This window comes from Elephantulus edwardii, unplaced genomic scaffold (genome assembly GCF_000299155.1).
Source record: "Elephantulus edwardii isolate Elephantulus edwardi_28Jun2011 unplaced genomic scaffold, EleEdw1.0 scaffold00192, whole genome shotgun sequence".
Classification (NCBI taxonomy): domain Eukaryota; kingdom Metazoa; phylum Chordata; class Mammalia; order Macroscelidea; family Macroscelididae; genus Elephantulus; species Elephantulus edwardii.
In genome coordinates this window covers 4064541-4080606 of record NW_006399942.1, presented here as the reverse complement: position 1 = coordinate 4080606, position 16066 = coordinate 4064541, and the positions used below count along the sequence as shown (strand labels likewise).

General features: G+C 37.0%; 1 protein-coding gene across 2 annotated transcripts in view; it reads right to left on the bottom strand.

Moving 5' to 3' along the window:
* Positions 1-16066, bottom strand: part of SLC4A4 (solute carrier family 4 (sodium bicarbonate cotransporter), member 4) — a 497732-nt gene that overhangs the window by 74952 nt on the left and 406714 nt on the right. For both annotated transcript variants that reach the window (XM_006896827.1, XM_006896828.1), the window contains exon 16: positions 3098-3211. In XM_006896827.1, the coding sequence (XP_006896889.1) occupies positions 3098-3211 (114 nt within the window). The remainder of the gene's footprint in view (positions 1-3097; positions 3212-16066) is intronic.

The following is a 16066-nucleotide window of genomic DNA, read 5'->3' as shown; positions in this document are numbered from 1 at the left end:
TTTAAAGGCATGGTTAAATTTACTTAAACAATCTTGTGTATTATTCAACATATGAGAAATGATTGAGATAATGTTCAAAAACAGCACAGAAAATTCACAAATATAGAAACTTCCTATTCTCAATCTGTTCTCTATCAGAAGATCACACAGCTTCACTACAGAGGAATTACTTTTCTATCTTTCCCAACTTAAAAAAATTCATATAAACTAATATTCATGATTTGTATTCTCACATATGCTATCAAGAAATTCTTCACTTAGTATAATTCATCTGCTAAAATCTGCTCACAATTCCACCACAGACTCTATCACATTTTTACTACTTTTTTTTTAAATCAAAAGGAAAGGAGAGTGAGGGGGTAAAACGTGCAAGAATGAATGAACGACAAGCTAACTACTCTGTAAATTCTTACTATCTTTTCTAGGCTTTGAGGGTAAAGAAAAAAGAATTTTATTGTGGCCATTGACACATTTAAAAACTCTATATTGAGCTTAACTCTAAAGCTGATATGGAATAAATGTTAAATGAATTAAAGTAACAGAAACTTATTTTTATAGCTACAGTAGAATTAATTTTGTGGGAGTGTGTGTATATATAATGTTTATATGTGTGTGTCTGTGTGTGTGTGTGTGTGTTTATATATATGTTGTGGTTGTGTATATAGTTGTTGCTTCCATCAAGTCGCCTGCAACTCATAGCGACCCTATCTATAACAGCCCCAAACCCTGCCCTATCTCAGCCAATCTCACCATCTCTGACACACTTATCCCCATTACCCCGGTGACAGAATCAATCCATCTCTTCGAGAGTTTTCCTCTCCTGCACTGTCGCTCCACCCTCCCAAGCATGACGTCCCTTTCCTAGGTCTGAACCCTCCTTGCACAATGTCCAAAGTATGTCAGATGAAGCTACAGAATCCTTGTCTTGAAGGAGAAGCCTGGCTTCACGCTCTCCAGGACAAACTTGTTTTTTCTAGCAGTCCACGGTATATTCAATACACTTTTTCAACACCACAGCTCAAAGGCATCAATTTTCCTTCTATCATCCCTAGTCACTGTTCAATTTTCCGATGCACAGCAAGCAAGTGCAAAGCCCATGGCCTCTATAAGCTGTGCATGTTTGTGTGTATATGTGTGTGTGTTGTTGTCATTGTTGCCTGTCATTGAGTTGAGCACAACTCATAGAAAGCCTATGAACAAAGGGCCTGAAGCCTTTCTATAACTATCATTTATATATATCATCATTTATCGAAGTTCACAGAGTTTCTAGAGGAATGTTGTTTATGAAGTGGATGCTACTCCTGCATCCAAATATGTATATATGTGTAAACTCCATACACACACACACACACACACACACACACACAACACACACACACACATGTATACACACAAAGCTTATAGAGTGTAAAGCAAGCATCAGGGTGATATCTGAATAGAATCTTATACTGGAAATTGTTGTTATGGGGCATACAGTCACTTGCAACTCCTAGAGACCCTATGTGCAAAAGTTCTGAACTCTGCTCTATTTTGAGCCAATTTCATCATCTCTGACACATTTACCACCACACTATTACATCAGTCACTGAATCAATCCAATTCATGAGGGTCTTTTCTCTTTCACTGTCCACCCTTCCAAGCATGATGTTCTACTCCAAGGACCACACGGACCTTCAGAATCCTTGCCTCCAAAGCACAAACTGGTTTCACCCTCTCCAGGACAGACCTGTTTGTTCTCTTAGCAGTCGATGGTATGATTAATACTCTTCTCCTGCATGCCAACTCAAAGGCATCGATTCTTCTCCATAGTCATCCTCCATAGGCATTGCTCAGTACTCTGAAGAAGAGCAAATTATTGCAAAGACCATTACATGATCAGGTGCACCTTAGCCCCTAGACTGACACTGTTGCTCTTCAGTACTCTGGAGAGGTTCCTGACAGCAGATTTTCCTAATGAAATTCATCTTTTCTTTCCTGGATGCTGGTACCAAGAATATTGATACTGGAACCAAGCAAACTGAAGCTGTTAACAATCTCAATCTCTTCTCTGTAGATCATGATGCTACCAATTGGCCCGTGGTGAGAATCTTTTCTTTTCTTGATGTTGAGCTTCAATCTATACTGAAGCTCACAGTCCTTGACCTTTTGCAGCAAATGTCTCCGGTCCTCCTCAGTTTTAGCAACCAAGGTTGTGTCATTTGCATAACGCAGGCTGTTAATAAATCTTCCTCCCATCCTGATGCCACATTCCTGTTAATAAAGTCCAGCCTCCTGAATGATCTGTTCTGCATATAGATTGAAAAAGTATTTAGATGGGATGTATCCTCGGTATACACCTTTCCTGATTTTGAACCATGCAATATTTCCCTGTTTTGCTTTGATGACAGCCTCCTGGTCCAAGTATAGATTTCACAAAAGCACAATTAAGTGTTCTGGAATTCTCATTCTTCTCAAAATTAAGCAGAATTTGTTATGATTCACAATAGAAATTAAGTTGAGTTATTTAGGAAATATTTTTACCCATACTTCCTACAAATACCAACAGGCTAAATAGTTGCATATGTGTAGTAATTAAAATACACATTATATATAAATGTGTGTTTATGTGTGTGTTATAAAAAAGTATGGCAGGTAATTTGAAATATATACTGATAAAAGATGTTTTAAAGTTCAGGCTTTAACTTTAGACTCTAACATTCATTACATCTCAAATCTTCAACATTTCACTTAACTTCTATAAGCTTCAATATTAGGTACATAAAGTCAGATGATCATAATTATATAGAATATTCCTGAGTGTTATGTGGATCAAAGTTATATTATAATTTAGGAAATGTAAAATACCCTATAAATATAAGTCAGAATTTTATAATGTCATATTTTCTCAAATAAAAATCAGTATAATGTGAATATTGCCTTTAATCCTAACCTGATACTTAATTTTGGTGAATAGACTAGCTGTATATTTGGGTGTAGGAAGGGACAGCATTGGGAGGAAAATGTACAAATTAACTTGGGGAAAGTCTGAATAAACCAGAGTGGGAGATAAAAAAGCCAAAAATTTCTGGGCAAGACAAAAAGACTGTCTTTCACTTACCTTTAGTTCATTTGGCACAATTAATTTTGGAGTATCCACACCTACCAGGGCATCTATTATACAAAAGATGAGAATGGACAAGATAATGGCAAAGTCACTGATAAGTTTTCTGGCCTGGAGAAAAAATCAGAAAGAAAGACATTTTAGCATTGGTGAGATTATTTATATACACACACATACACACAGACATATATATACACACACACACACACACATATATATATATATATACATACGTACATATATACTACATATATAATTATGGATGCACAATTAACACACTTGGTATCAGTGTTCAAAAAATAAAGGAATGCATTGCATTGGGAAAATCTGCAGTTAAGGACCTCTCCAAATTAACTGAGGAGTAATGATGTCAGTTTGAGGACTAATGTGCGTCTGATTCAGGCCACAGTCTTTCTGATAACTTGCTATGCATCTGAGATCTGGGCAATGAACAAGGAGGACAGAACAAGAAGGACTGATGCCTTTGAGGTGTGGTGTTAGAGAAGAGCCCTGAACATCTCATGGATGGCCAAGAGAACAAACAGGTATGTCGTGGAGGGGTAAAGCCAGAGTGCTCTTTGGAGGCAAGAATGAGGAGGCTTCACATCACATATTTTGGGCATGTTGATAGGAGGGGTTATTACTTGGAGAAGGAAATGATGGTAGGAAAGGTGAAGGGTCACTGAAAGAGAGGAAGACCCTCAACCAGGTGGACTGATGCAGTGACTGCCTCAATGGGCTCCTGTGTGTCAGGAAGTATGATGATGGTGCAAGACAGAACAGGTTTCAGATCTTTTGTTCATAAGGTCTCTATCAGTCATACTCAACTTGATGACACCTAGCAGCAACAACAACAACAACATAGACCTGTCTCTGAACTGAATGAAAAATTCTCCATTTTCTAACAGTTCACGGTAACAGTTGAATCAACAAATAGAAAGAGTTGTCACACTGTTAAGGTCCTATATTTTTATTTTGTTTTCTTATCACTTTATCACTTGTACAGAAAGAACCGATACCAGAGAATTAGATATGATATGTAGGTGTGTACAGGTTGAAGCAAATCAAACAAACTACATCCCTAAAAAATTATACACCCTTTGGGTACAAAATATAACACATATGGTGAAAATCTTCATGAAGGCAGAATTATGCCTATCATTTGTGAAAAATTTACAGCAATATAAGTTCCTTAAGGTAACCTGGAAGTATCAAGAATCTTAACTAGAAATACAGTTATGTTCCTACCATCCACTGAGAAAGAGGTGACTATCAAAGCCTGGAGAAAAAGCATTGAGTGAGAGAAAATGTGATACCAACATTAACTTTGTCACAATCTTTTTAATTCTGGGATAATGCTGAGAGTGTCCTTTGTACACCATTGCCGTTGTATTTTTGAGTTTATTCTGACTCATGGTGATCCTATATACTTTGTCCCATCCTATGCCATCCTCATAATCTCTATTGTTCTCTATTAAGGGTGTTCATTTAAGAGTTCCTTGGTCATGGTAAGACCTAAGTTTTATAGCATAGAGAAGTTAAACCTGGACCTTTTCTAAAATGGTTCTAATTTATATTGTAAAGAACAGTAATGGACCATTCAATTGCTTGAGACTCAAATGATTTTGACAAAATCAAAGAATCTTAATGAAGAATGGACACCAAGACTTCTAATGAGCGAGTATACATCATAATACACCATCTGGTCATTTGACAAGAATTTACTCAATGCAGAGTAATTTGTTGCCAGAGATACAACAGGAGATAAAAGGGGCCTAAACCCTGAATCTCACCATCAAATCATACACAGAGAAGGCTAACCATAAAGAAAAATGAGAGTTGATTCAGTTCTCAATAGCCAACTCACAGTGAGTAGTATGTTTCCCCAATACTGCTAGATAGAGGAAAAAAGATCAGTGATAGACTGAATGGTTGCAAAGTACTCAAGACAGAATGTCTTCTGAAAGAGCAGTGAGACAATTGCAGTAAGGTATTATAGGGACACTGAAGCAAGAAAAAAAGACAAAAGCAATGTTGTTGCTATGTGCCATCGAGTTGCCTGTGACTCACAGCAACTCTATGCACAACAGCCCTAAACCCTGTTCCAGCTTTTGCAAATCTTATTGTCTCCAACACCCTATCCCCATTATCCCAGTAACTTAATCAATTCAACTCATCAAAGGTCTTCCTCTTCTGTGCTGTCCCTCTACCCTCCCAAGCATGACATCCCCTCCAAGGACTGATACCACCTTGCAGTATGTCTGAAGTATGTCAGATGAAGCTTCAGGATCCTTGCCTCCAAGGATCCAGGCTTCACCCTCTCCAGAACAAACTTGTTTGTTCTCCTAGCCGTCCATGGTATATTCAATACTCTTCTCCAGAATCACAGCTCAAAGGCATCAACTCTCCTTCTATCATCCCTAGTCATTGTTCAGCTCTCTGAGGTATAATTAGTAATGGCAAAGACCACAGCCTGTATCAGGAAGACCTTAGTATCCAGACTGACACTGTTGCTCCTCAGTACTTTGGAGAGAGATCTCTGACAACAGACTTTCACAATTTCCTGGCTGCTGGTACCAAGAATGTTGTTTGGAGAGCCAAACAAACTGAAGCTGTCAACAAGCAACCTGAAGCTGTCAATAATCTCTTCAACATCTATCAAGATCTGCCAATTGGACCAGTGGTGGGATCTTAGTTTTTTTGATGTTGAGCTTCAATCCCTATTGAAGGCGGCAAGCACTTCAGGTCCTACTCAGTTTCAGCAAGCAGGGTTGTGTCATTTGCATAACGCAGATTGTTGATGTTGGAGTCTACCTCCAATACTGATGCCACACTTCTCACAGAATCCAGCCTCCCGGATAATCTGTTCTGCATATAGATTGAAAAGGCATGGAGATAGAACACATCCCTGACACACACACCTTCCCAAATTTAATATATGCAGTGTTTTCTTGCTCTGTAGATATGCTAAAAGGCTGTACTACCCAATTGTGATTGCTAGGTAGCATTACGTGGTTTGAGTACTAATTAAGAGATAGATGACAAATGATCCTTTGGCCAGGAATTCTTTTCTCTCAAGGAAAGGTAATGTTTTCTAGTTTTACTTTCTTAAATAAAGAAAGAAGAGCAGCATGCCAAACTACACTTTTGTTGTTATTGTTGTGTGGGGTCAAGTTAGAATCAACTCATTTTAAGGGACCTTTAATATGCAGGTTAACAAAAATTACATATAATAATTTAAAGCATAAATAGATGACAGAATTACTTAGGTGAAAATACAATCTGTAGTCTAGAAATATATTGTCTATAGTTAGATCATCTGGGGTTTGGAACATCAGCTCAATCATTTATTGTATGTGTACCTGTGTCTGCTCTTAACTTACCCCATCTGGAAAGTATGATCAGTATAACCCTCCTACTTCATAATCTGGGTATAAATATTAATTAAGTCCTGAAAGTGCTTAAAGTAATGTTTGAAATAGAATAAGGTCTTCTAGTATACGGCCTAGTGGTAAGAAGCTGTGCTACAATCCCAATGCATGGGGTTTGAATCTACCAGCTTCTCAGGGGGAGAAGATGGGCAATCTCCTCTTGTATGATTTATGGTCTTTAAAAACATGCAGGATATCAGCTACGGGTAGGTTATGACTCAGTGTCACACAACAACATTATGAATTAACAATTATTATTTCAAGTTCCATGAAACCGCTTTGGTTAGGAGAGACGAATGGATTAACTAAATGATCTACTCTCAGGACATCTTGGAAAGGAATCATCAACTCCAAGAAACAGGAAATAAGATCCATTAATAATACCAGACTGCCATTCAGAAAAGATTTTGGTTGTTTTTATCTGGAAACTCTGCAGAAAAGTGATACTTTTCAGAGGTCAATTCTGGAGTAAATTCTAATTTCTTAAGATCTATTTATAATAGTGTTAACAAGGGATGTTCAGCATGCTTTGGGAAAAGATGATAAGATGAAGCATAATTTTAGGAAGAAAATGGGCTGTTAGCCAGGTGCACACTAACACCACTGTGATTCATAAAGTGTCAAATCACTGAAAGATCAGAGGTCATTGCAAAAGCAAGAAAGAAGTTTGCTTTTATTTATCATCCCAATCTTCTCCCCAAAATATCCAACTTGTTGATGATTCAGGTATTCTAGAATTTCTTCAAAAGGGATTAAAGACTACAGGTAGTTCTTATGTTAACAGGATGAATTCTTGTATATTTAACACGTTGCCACAAATGATGCTAATACATAGGGGGGAAAATGTGTTTCTAAGCATGGTAGTCAATTTAAAAGTGTGCAGCAACATGTTAAGTATGTGTAATTTGCAACAGGTGTATATAGTATTTATTTACTCATATTAGTGCAAGAAGAGGATCAAAGCTTACTCAATGATTTAAAAGGTATATGAGCAACAAGTGAAGAGAATAGTGCGAAAGGATTTGTTCAAGTATTGTTTGGCTCATAGTTTGTAAACATAAAATAGATTTTGAGTCAAAATTCTAATATGATGGCCAAGAGCACTGAGTGTGTGTAGCTTTCCATTTTCTGCCAATAATTGTAAAATTTAAGGTTTGGGCCTATTTCACCTTATTAGCCATGACACAACCAATTCACATTAGCTGAAGGTCTTGTTCAAAGGTGGGGTTGCTTATAAATAAAACATTGAATCTTAAGGTTGTTTGTTGGTGTTGTTGTGTACTGTAGAGTCAGAAATGACCCATAGCTGACCCTCCAGTGGGTTTTCAGAGGCAGTTAATCACACGGGAGGAGACTGCCCATGGAGCAGGTAGTGGCCTTGAACCCCATGCTTTTGAGATTGCAGCACAGTTTCTTGCCACTAGGCCACCAGAGTTGTTTATCTAGTAAAAATATCTACCATGAGATTGTACTCTTCTGAAACTCTATATATGTGAAATAAAATTAACAACAGCAACTGGAAAGATAGAAAGTAAACTTAGCAGGTAACTGGATTATGTTAATTGGGTACAAAATCTTGGAATAAAAGAAAATAACGACTGTGTAATCATTGTCACGAAACTGTACATTTAGAAATTCTTGAACTGAGGTATGTTCTGTTGTAAAAAAGTAAGACAAATATAATTACTGAAGAGAATTTTGTTGCTTCTTTTGGTGAGTAGGGAGAAAAATGTGCAACAATGAATGAATAGAAATCTAGGTTCTCTATAAACTTTCATTAAAAACTCAAGTAAAAAAAAAGAGAAAGGAGGAATGAAGAAGGAGGCAACGAATCCAATCTATAATTCCTTTGGAGAAATTCTCATGGGGCTTATTATACCTTTGGCTCCGACAGGGGACAGACTTGTTCAGTTTAGAAGGGTAACTGGGAGAAAGTATTTGTTTTATAGGTGAATAGGCATTTCTAGGCTTCCACACATTGAAAAACCACATAAGATATTTGGCATAGTCATTTAGAAGCCATGAATGTGGCTGAACTGACTGGGAAGTAAGTCTCTAATATACTCTATTAGTTGTTGAGATGAAGGTATCACTCTTAGCCACTGTGCCAATCTAGCTTGTTGAAAATCTTTCTTTCTTACTGATTTTTTACTTTTTAAAAAAACTTTACCAAAGTATGCTGCTCTCTTCAAAGACTGGACTCTCTTGAAAATATATCCAAAGCAAGTGGAAGGAACTCCTGCCATCCTCATTTCTTAGGAACATTCTTATTTCTCCCCTAGCAGATTTGTTCATTTTTCTAGCAGTTCATAATATATTCAATATTTTTTGCCATATCGTAACTGAAATGCATCAATTCTTCTCTGGTATTCCTTAGTATTCAACTTTGAATGCATATGTATATGGTAACTAAAAAAAATACTACGGCTTGGATCAAATGCACCTTTGTCCTCAAAGGGGCAGCTGTGTTTTTGCACGTTAAAGAGGTCTTTTTAACAGATTACCCAAAGCAATATACTGTTTGATTTCCGAAGTGCTGCTACCACTGGCATATTTTACTTTTATGTGATGTTAATTAGATTATAAAACATAATTTAACTGTATAATTATAAATATGCATTTCACTATAAAAATTATGCACTGCTTAAAAAACTCAAAAACCCATCCATCCACCCCCCCAAAAAAAATCCAAATCAGGATGTCCTTCAAAAAACTCTCCTTGTGAACCTTCATTTATTTCAGTATTTTATCCTAAAAATTTAAAAATTCCCTTGTAATATCTTTGTCGAACAAAGACTGTCTACAATAACAACTAGATATATTTCTGAAGAATCCATGATTAAGTGTTTTTTTGTAAATTATTTGTCTTATTTTATGTCAAAATTAACATGTTTATTGAAGAATAATTTAGGAAAAATAAGTGTCCTAATTTAATAAGCTGGAATCACATTTTAAAGCTTGAAAACCTATCCTCTTATAAATATGCTTGGTTATATGAATTTATATACATTTTTTTGCAAGATAAGATCATTTATATACACTGTTTTAAAGGCATTTGACTGTCTGGATCACAACAAACTGTGGCTGACATTGAAAAGAATGGGAATCCCAGGACACTTGATTGTACTTATGTGAAACTTACACTTGGACCAGGAGGCAGTCGTCAGAATAGAGCAAGGAAACACTTGCATGGTTTTTTTTGCATGGTTCAAAATTGGGAAGGGTGTGTGTCAAGGATGTTTCCTATCTCGGTATCTTTTCATTCTGTATGCAGAACAGATTATCCGGAAGGCAAGGCTCTATGAGAAGTGTGGCATCAGGATTGGAGGTAGACTCATCAACAATCTGTATTATGCAGATGACACAACCCTGCTTGCTGAAACTGAGGAGGACCTGAAGTGTTTGCTGCAGAAGGTCAAGGACTGTAGTCTTCAATGTGGATTGAAGCTCAAGGCCAAGTAAACAAAGATTCTTACCACTGGGCCAGTTGGCAGCATCATAACAGAAATTAAAAGATGAATTTCATTGTGAAAGTCTGCTGTCAGAGACCTCTCCAAAGTACTGAGGAACAACTATGTCAGTCTGGAGACTACGGTGTACTTGATACAGGCCATGGTCTTTGCTATGCTTCAGAGAGCTGGACAATGACCAGGAATGACAGGAGAGTTGATGCCTTTGAGCTTTGGTGCTGGAGAACAGTATTGAATATACCATGGACTGCTAGGAGAACAAACAGGTTTGTCCTGGAGAGGGTGAAACTGGGCTGCTCCTTGGAGGCAAGCATTCTGAAGCTTTGTCTGACATACTCAGAACATGCTGCAAGGAGGGACCAGTCCTTGGAGAGGGATGTCATGCTTGGGAGGGTGGAGGGACAGCGCAGGAGAGAAAGCCTCTCGATGAGATGGATTGATTCCAACACTGGGGTAATGGGGATAGGTCTGTCAGAGACAGGAGATTGGTAAGGGATAGAAGAGGGTTTAGGGCTGTTTTACACAGGGTCAACATGAGTCGCAAGTGACTTGGCGGCACACATCAAGAAAAACAACTATCATATTTGATATTTTCCATCATAGTGTTAATGACTACACAGCTTTATAAGGAACAGATATACCAAAACACATTTCTCATTTCGTTTTGTTCAGATTTTCCACTTTTTCAATTTTCCACTTCAAAAAATAATACCATTGCAAAGCAATAGTTACAGACATTTAAGGTTGCTTCTTTACAATGAATTCCTGACAGCAAAACTGATATGTTAATGATAATGTATATACAAATTTAAAAGTTTTGATCTACAGTATCATTACATTCTAGACTGCTGCCTCAACATACTAATTTTGACTATTTCATCTTTAATTACGAATTACACCTCAAAATCAAGATAAAAATCATCAGAATTGGACCAACAGGCAAAAGCATAGTTAAAGAATTGAAGCTGCCAAGAATTTAATTTTATTCTTGGATCCACAATCAATACTGTTTGGAGCAGCATCCAAGACATCCGATGATGTATTGCATTGGGCAAATCTGCTGTCAAGGACCTCTTTAAAGTGCTAAAGAACAACGAGGTCTGTTTAAAGACTAAGGTGCACCTGATCTAAACCACTGCATTTTCAAATTGTTTCTGAAAGCTAGGACAGTACATCTGAAAGTTGAACAATGAACAGGGAAGAAGAATTGGTAACTTTGAATTGTGGTCTTAGAGAAGAGTAGTAAATATGGTTTGGATTGGCAAAAAAACAAAACAGAACAAAACAACAACAAAAACCCCAAACGATAAACAAATCTATCTTAAAAGAAATGTAACTACTGAGCTTCTAAAAGGCAAGGATAGTGAGACTTTATCCTACAGACTTTGAATGTTACTGGGGGGAAGTACTTGGAAAAGGACATTATGTTTAGAAAATAAGTCCAGAAAAGAAGAAGATTCTCCAATAAATGGACTGACATAGTGATTACAGCAATAGGCTTGAGCATGGTAGAGACTGTAAGGATGGTGAAAGACAGGCAAGGTTCAGATCTGTTGTCCATAGGGTCCCTGCGAGTTGGAGGCAACCTCGTAGCACTTAACAATAACAAAAAATAATCAGTGAGTTAATAATGACTTTTCTTTTTGAAAAATTAAATCTATGCTCAATGGAAAAATCAATTTTCATCATCAAGGATATTAAAAAGGATATAAAGTTGACAAATCTCCTAAAATTAGAATTTCTAATTAGTTTTTAGTAGCTTAATGAAACCACCAAATTTCTTGTTCTATTCTGAACTCTCACATTTAATACAGATCCTACGTAAGTATATCACCCTCTAAAGATGTCATTTTCAAATAAATGTCATTTTCAATCATCTCATATGTCATAAGCCAAATATTATATCCATAAATAGAAAGTGTGCTCAGAACAGCAAATGCACAGAATGAACTCTGATAGCATGATATTTTATGGTAAAAGCCCGGCAGCCAGTGCAATTTTTATTTTTATTTTTTCCAAACCAACTTGGTGGAATATAGCCATTGTTTAATTCACATTTAAAAATATTTTGACATTTAGAAAACATAATGGAATACAGGTGGAATTTCATCCTATTTCACTTGCTACTCCTCCTTGGTCTCTGCTAGCCTCTCTTTAACACTCCCAAACTTTTGAGGTCCCAGTACCCACTTTAGGTCACTTCTAACCTCTAGATGTGATCTCTCCTCCACTTTCATTACTTTAAAATACCAGCTTCACGCTGAAGATTAAATATTTTATATCCTTGAGTCAGTCCAGTATCCTAAATTCCAGAATCAAATATCTAGCTACCTTGAAACTCCACTTGGATTTCATATAAACATCTCAAATTTACTATGCCGAAAATTAAGTGCTGGGTCTCCTGCCCCAGGCTCACTGCACCTGACCTGCTTACCCTGCTCTTTCAGAAGACATCTCCATCTTAATTAATGGCAACTACATTTTTCCCTATTGTTAAAACAAAAGCCTTCACAATTCACTCAACATTTTACTTTCTCTCATGCTCTGCATCTAACAGACCTGCAAATTACCTTCAAAATAGATTCATAATCCAGTAACTCTTGACTACCTCTTCTAAACTATTCCTTTAGATCACATGGACTACTCCATTTGGTCTCTCCACTTCTAAACTTGCCTCCCTCTGTATTCTCACAGCACTGCAGCCAGAGCAACCCTGTTAAAATCTAAATTGGCTGGTGTGGGAAGCAAGTGGCTTAGCAGTAAGGAGCTGTACTGCTACCTCAAAAGCAAGTGGTTCGAATCCACTAGCTGCTCCAGAGGAGAAAGGCAATCTCTTCCTCTGTGATTTACCACCTCCGAAAACCTGCTAGAGGGCCAGCTATGGGTTATTGTTGACTAAATGGTAAATAACAATATAAGCATTAAGTTTTCAGAAGAATTAACTAATAGACTATGAAATGGTGCTATTATCCTACATTATTCAAGTGGGATCAATGTAATCAAAATGTCATAAGAAATTAAGAGCTGCAGAATGAGTAAGACTAGATAATCTTTTGCTAACTTTGAAGCCAGAGGAATGAGACCATAAAAGAGGTATGCCGGTAGCTTCTAGAAGCTGGGAAAGGCAAGGAGAGAGAACACTCCTTAACATGTTGCATCACACAAATCCTATCAAGGATCTCTGCAAAGTGTTGAAGAGCAACACTGACTGTCGTGCCTGATCCTATTCAGGGACTTTTCAATTACTTGGTATGCTTCTGAAAGTTGGAGACTGAATAAGGATGCTAGGGTAATTAATGTCTTTGAACTGTGACACTGGAGAATAGTACTGACTATTTCATGAAAAAACAAATATATCTCGGATAAAGTGAAACCAGAGTGCTCCTTGGAGGCAAAGATGGTGAAACTTCCTCTTACATACTTTTAGGAGGGGCAAGTCCCCGGAAAAAGACATCATGCCTGGAAAGATGGAGGGTCAGTGAAAGGGAGGAAAACCTTCAAGAAGATAAAATTTTCAATTTCTTCCTATGCATCTGAAAGTTGGACAATGAAGATGATAGAAGAATAAATTCCCTTGAATTACAGTGTTTTAGTTATACACAATAAGATAATATATATGCATATGACGGAAGAATTGATACCATTGAAGTGCATCATTGGAGAAGAGTACAAACTATCCCAAGGACTGCCAAAAGAACAAACAAGTCTGTCTTGTAAGACATGCAACGAGGGTGTTCTTTAGAGGCAAAGATCGTGAACTCTCATCTCACAGACTCTGAGCATGTTATAAAGAGGGGCTAGTACAGGAAAGAGAAAAAAACAGTCAAAGAGAAAAGACCCTCAACAAGATGGAGTGACTGTAACAACACACTCAAGTGTACCAGAGGTCATGAGGATGGCACAAGGTAGGGCCAGATTTATATCTGTTATTTACAGGGTCCCTGTAAGTCATAGCCGACACGATGATCTAAGAACATCCACCAGCTAGAATCTCCAGAAGGAATACAGGCCTGTTGACACCTTGATCTTAGATCAGTGAAGTGAACCGTTCAGATTTATAACTTCACATATCTCAAAAAAGGAAATTTTTATTGTTTTGAGTCACCAAAATTGTGATAATTTGGTATACTAACCATGTTGTTTTTGTTGTTAGGTGCCATGGAGTTGTAGACGACTCATAGCGAGCGACCCTATGAATGAAAGGCCTGAGCACTGTTCATACATAGAGTTTCCGAAGGCAAGCCATTTTGAAAGTGGATGCCACTCTTGCTTCCGGGCTTGTTAATTAACAAGGAAACATGTAATGAAATAAATTTAGAAGAAACCCCAGACAATGGCATTCTTATAAATTATTAAATATATACCACAGATATAAAAGTAGCTAAAAAAACCAAATGATAATAGACTAGAGAATTCCAATCCTTAAATTTATGAGGAGAAATGCTCTACTAATCATACTGCTTAACTGTATTAAAAATCACAGCTAGAGTGAGATGTTCCATATAATATCCTTACTCCTATTTCCCTTTCCTACCTTTTATTGTGCAGTATAGTTCAGTTACAGCAGAAATCACTCCTGGAGAGTGTTTATTGTTAAAAGGATCATTTCTAAGATATTGCATCCAGTTTAAACTTCATAGTCAAGGAAATTGATTTTTTTCCCAGGCTACCATTGTACTCAGCTCTAAATCCTCTAATTAGAGAAGACAGGTAGGGGTGCTATTTTAGTAGGCTATGCAGGTTCTACCCCATACTAAAATTAGACTTTAATTTGAAGTAAAAAAGCTGACACAGTAGAAGCAGCGAATGTCCCAAAGACGTCAAGCAATGAGTATCTACATACAAGCTACTGGATGCACGCTGGTGCCTCTGTACAAGGAGTTTTTTGGTTTGACTTTGATTATATAGGAATTGATTACTCTTTAATATTTTCTTGCATTTCTGGATCTATTTGTAAATAGAAAAGATCATACTACTTTACCCCTTTTTTCTTTTGTTGTTGTTAGTGATTGCCATTGAGTCGAACACGACTCATAGTGACTCTATGAACAAAAGATCCGAAGCCCCGATAACTATCAGCATTTATCAAAGTGCATAGAGTTTCCAGAGGCATGCTGTTTAGGAAGTGTGTACCTGCCATTTTTATCGAATTTTATCTCTTTTAAATACTCACAAATAACAGCATTTTATGTAAGTCTCTATACCAAAAATAAATCAGTTTAGCAATACATAGTTCCTAATTCCTAACTAATTATTCAAGATTTAACAGTGCCATCATTTCCACAAGAAAAATGTTTTTTCCAACTATTCCGCTGCTAGAAATATATACGGAAGAAAATAGAACCAAGACACAAATGGAGATTTGTACACTGAAGCTCATAGCAGCATCATTCATAATAGCCAAGAAAATAGAAACAACCAAAATATCCATCAAATAATTCACATGATGGAATTTTATGCAACACTCAGAAGCAATGATTTTTGAACAATACTGCATAGCATGGGAAAGGCTGGTGAGCATTATGCTGGGTGAGTTAACTCAGTTTTATAAGGACAAATTCTGCATAATATAATTATTGTAAAAATAGAAGTACTACTAATAAGATGTATATACAAAAGTACAAAAATGGAAGGAGAGGGAGAAGAGGGGCTGCACACATATCTTGAGGGCACAGAGTTATGTAGGTAGAGTGAGGAGCTGAAGAAATTAGGAAAGATCCAGAGGAGATCTGAAAAGGAGAACTAATGATGGGAATGGATCAATGGCGATTAATTTTATAAAACACAATGTATTGGAATGATACTATGAAATATAATGCAAACAGAAGAATGCGTGAAACACAGTAAAAAAAAATTCTTGCTCTATCCTATGAACTCTGGGACATTAAACCTAGCTTGGATGGGCATTAGAGCAGGTGATAATCCACCCAGACCAGGGAGCGCTCTGGTGGCTTATTGGTAAGGAGTTGCACTGTCAGCCCAAATGCTAACAATTCAAATCCACCAGCTCTTGTGTGGGAGAAAATGGGAAAGGTCCTCCCATATAATTTACAGCCTCTGAAAAT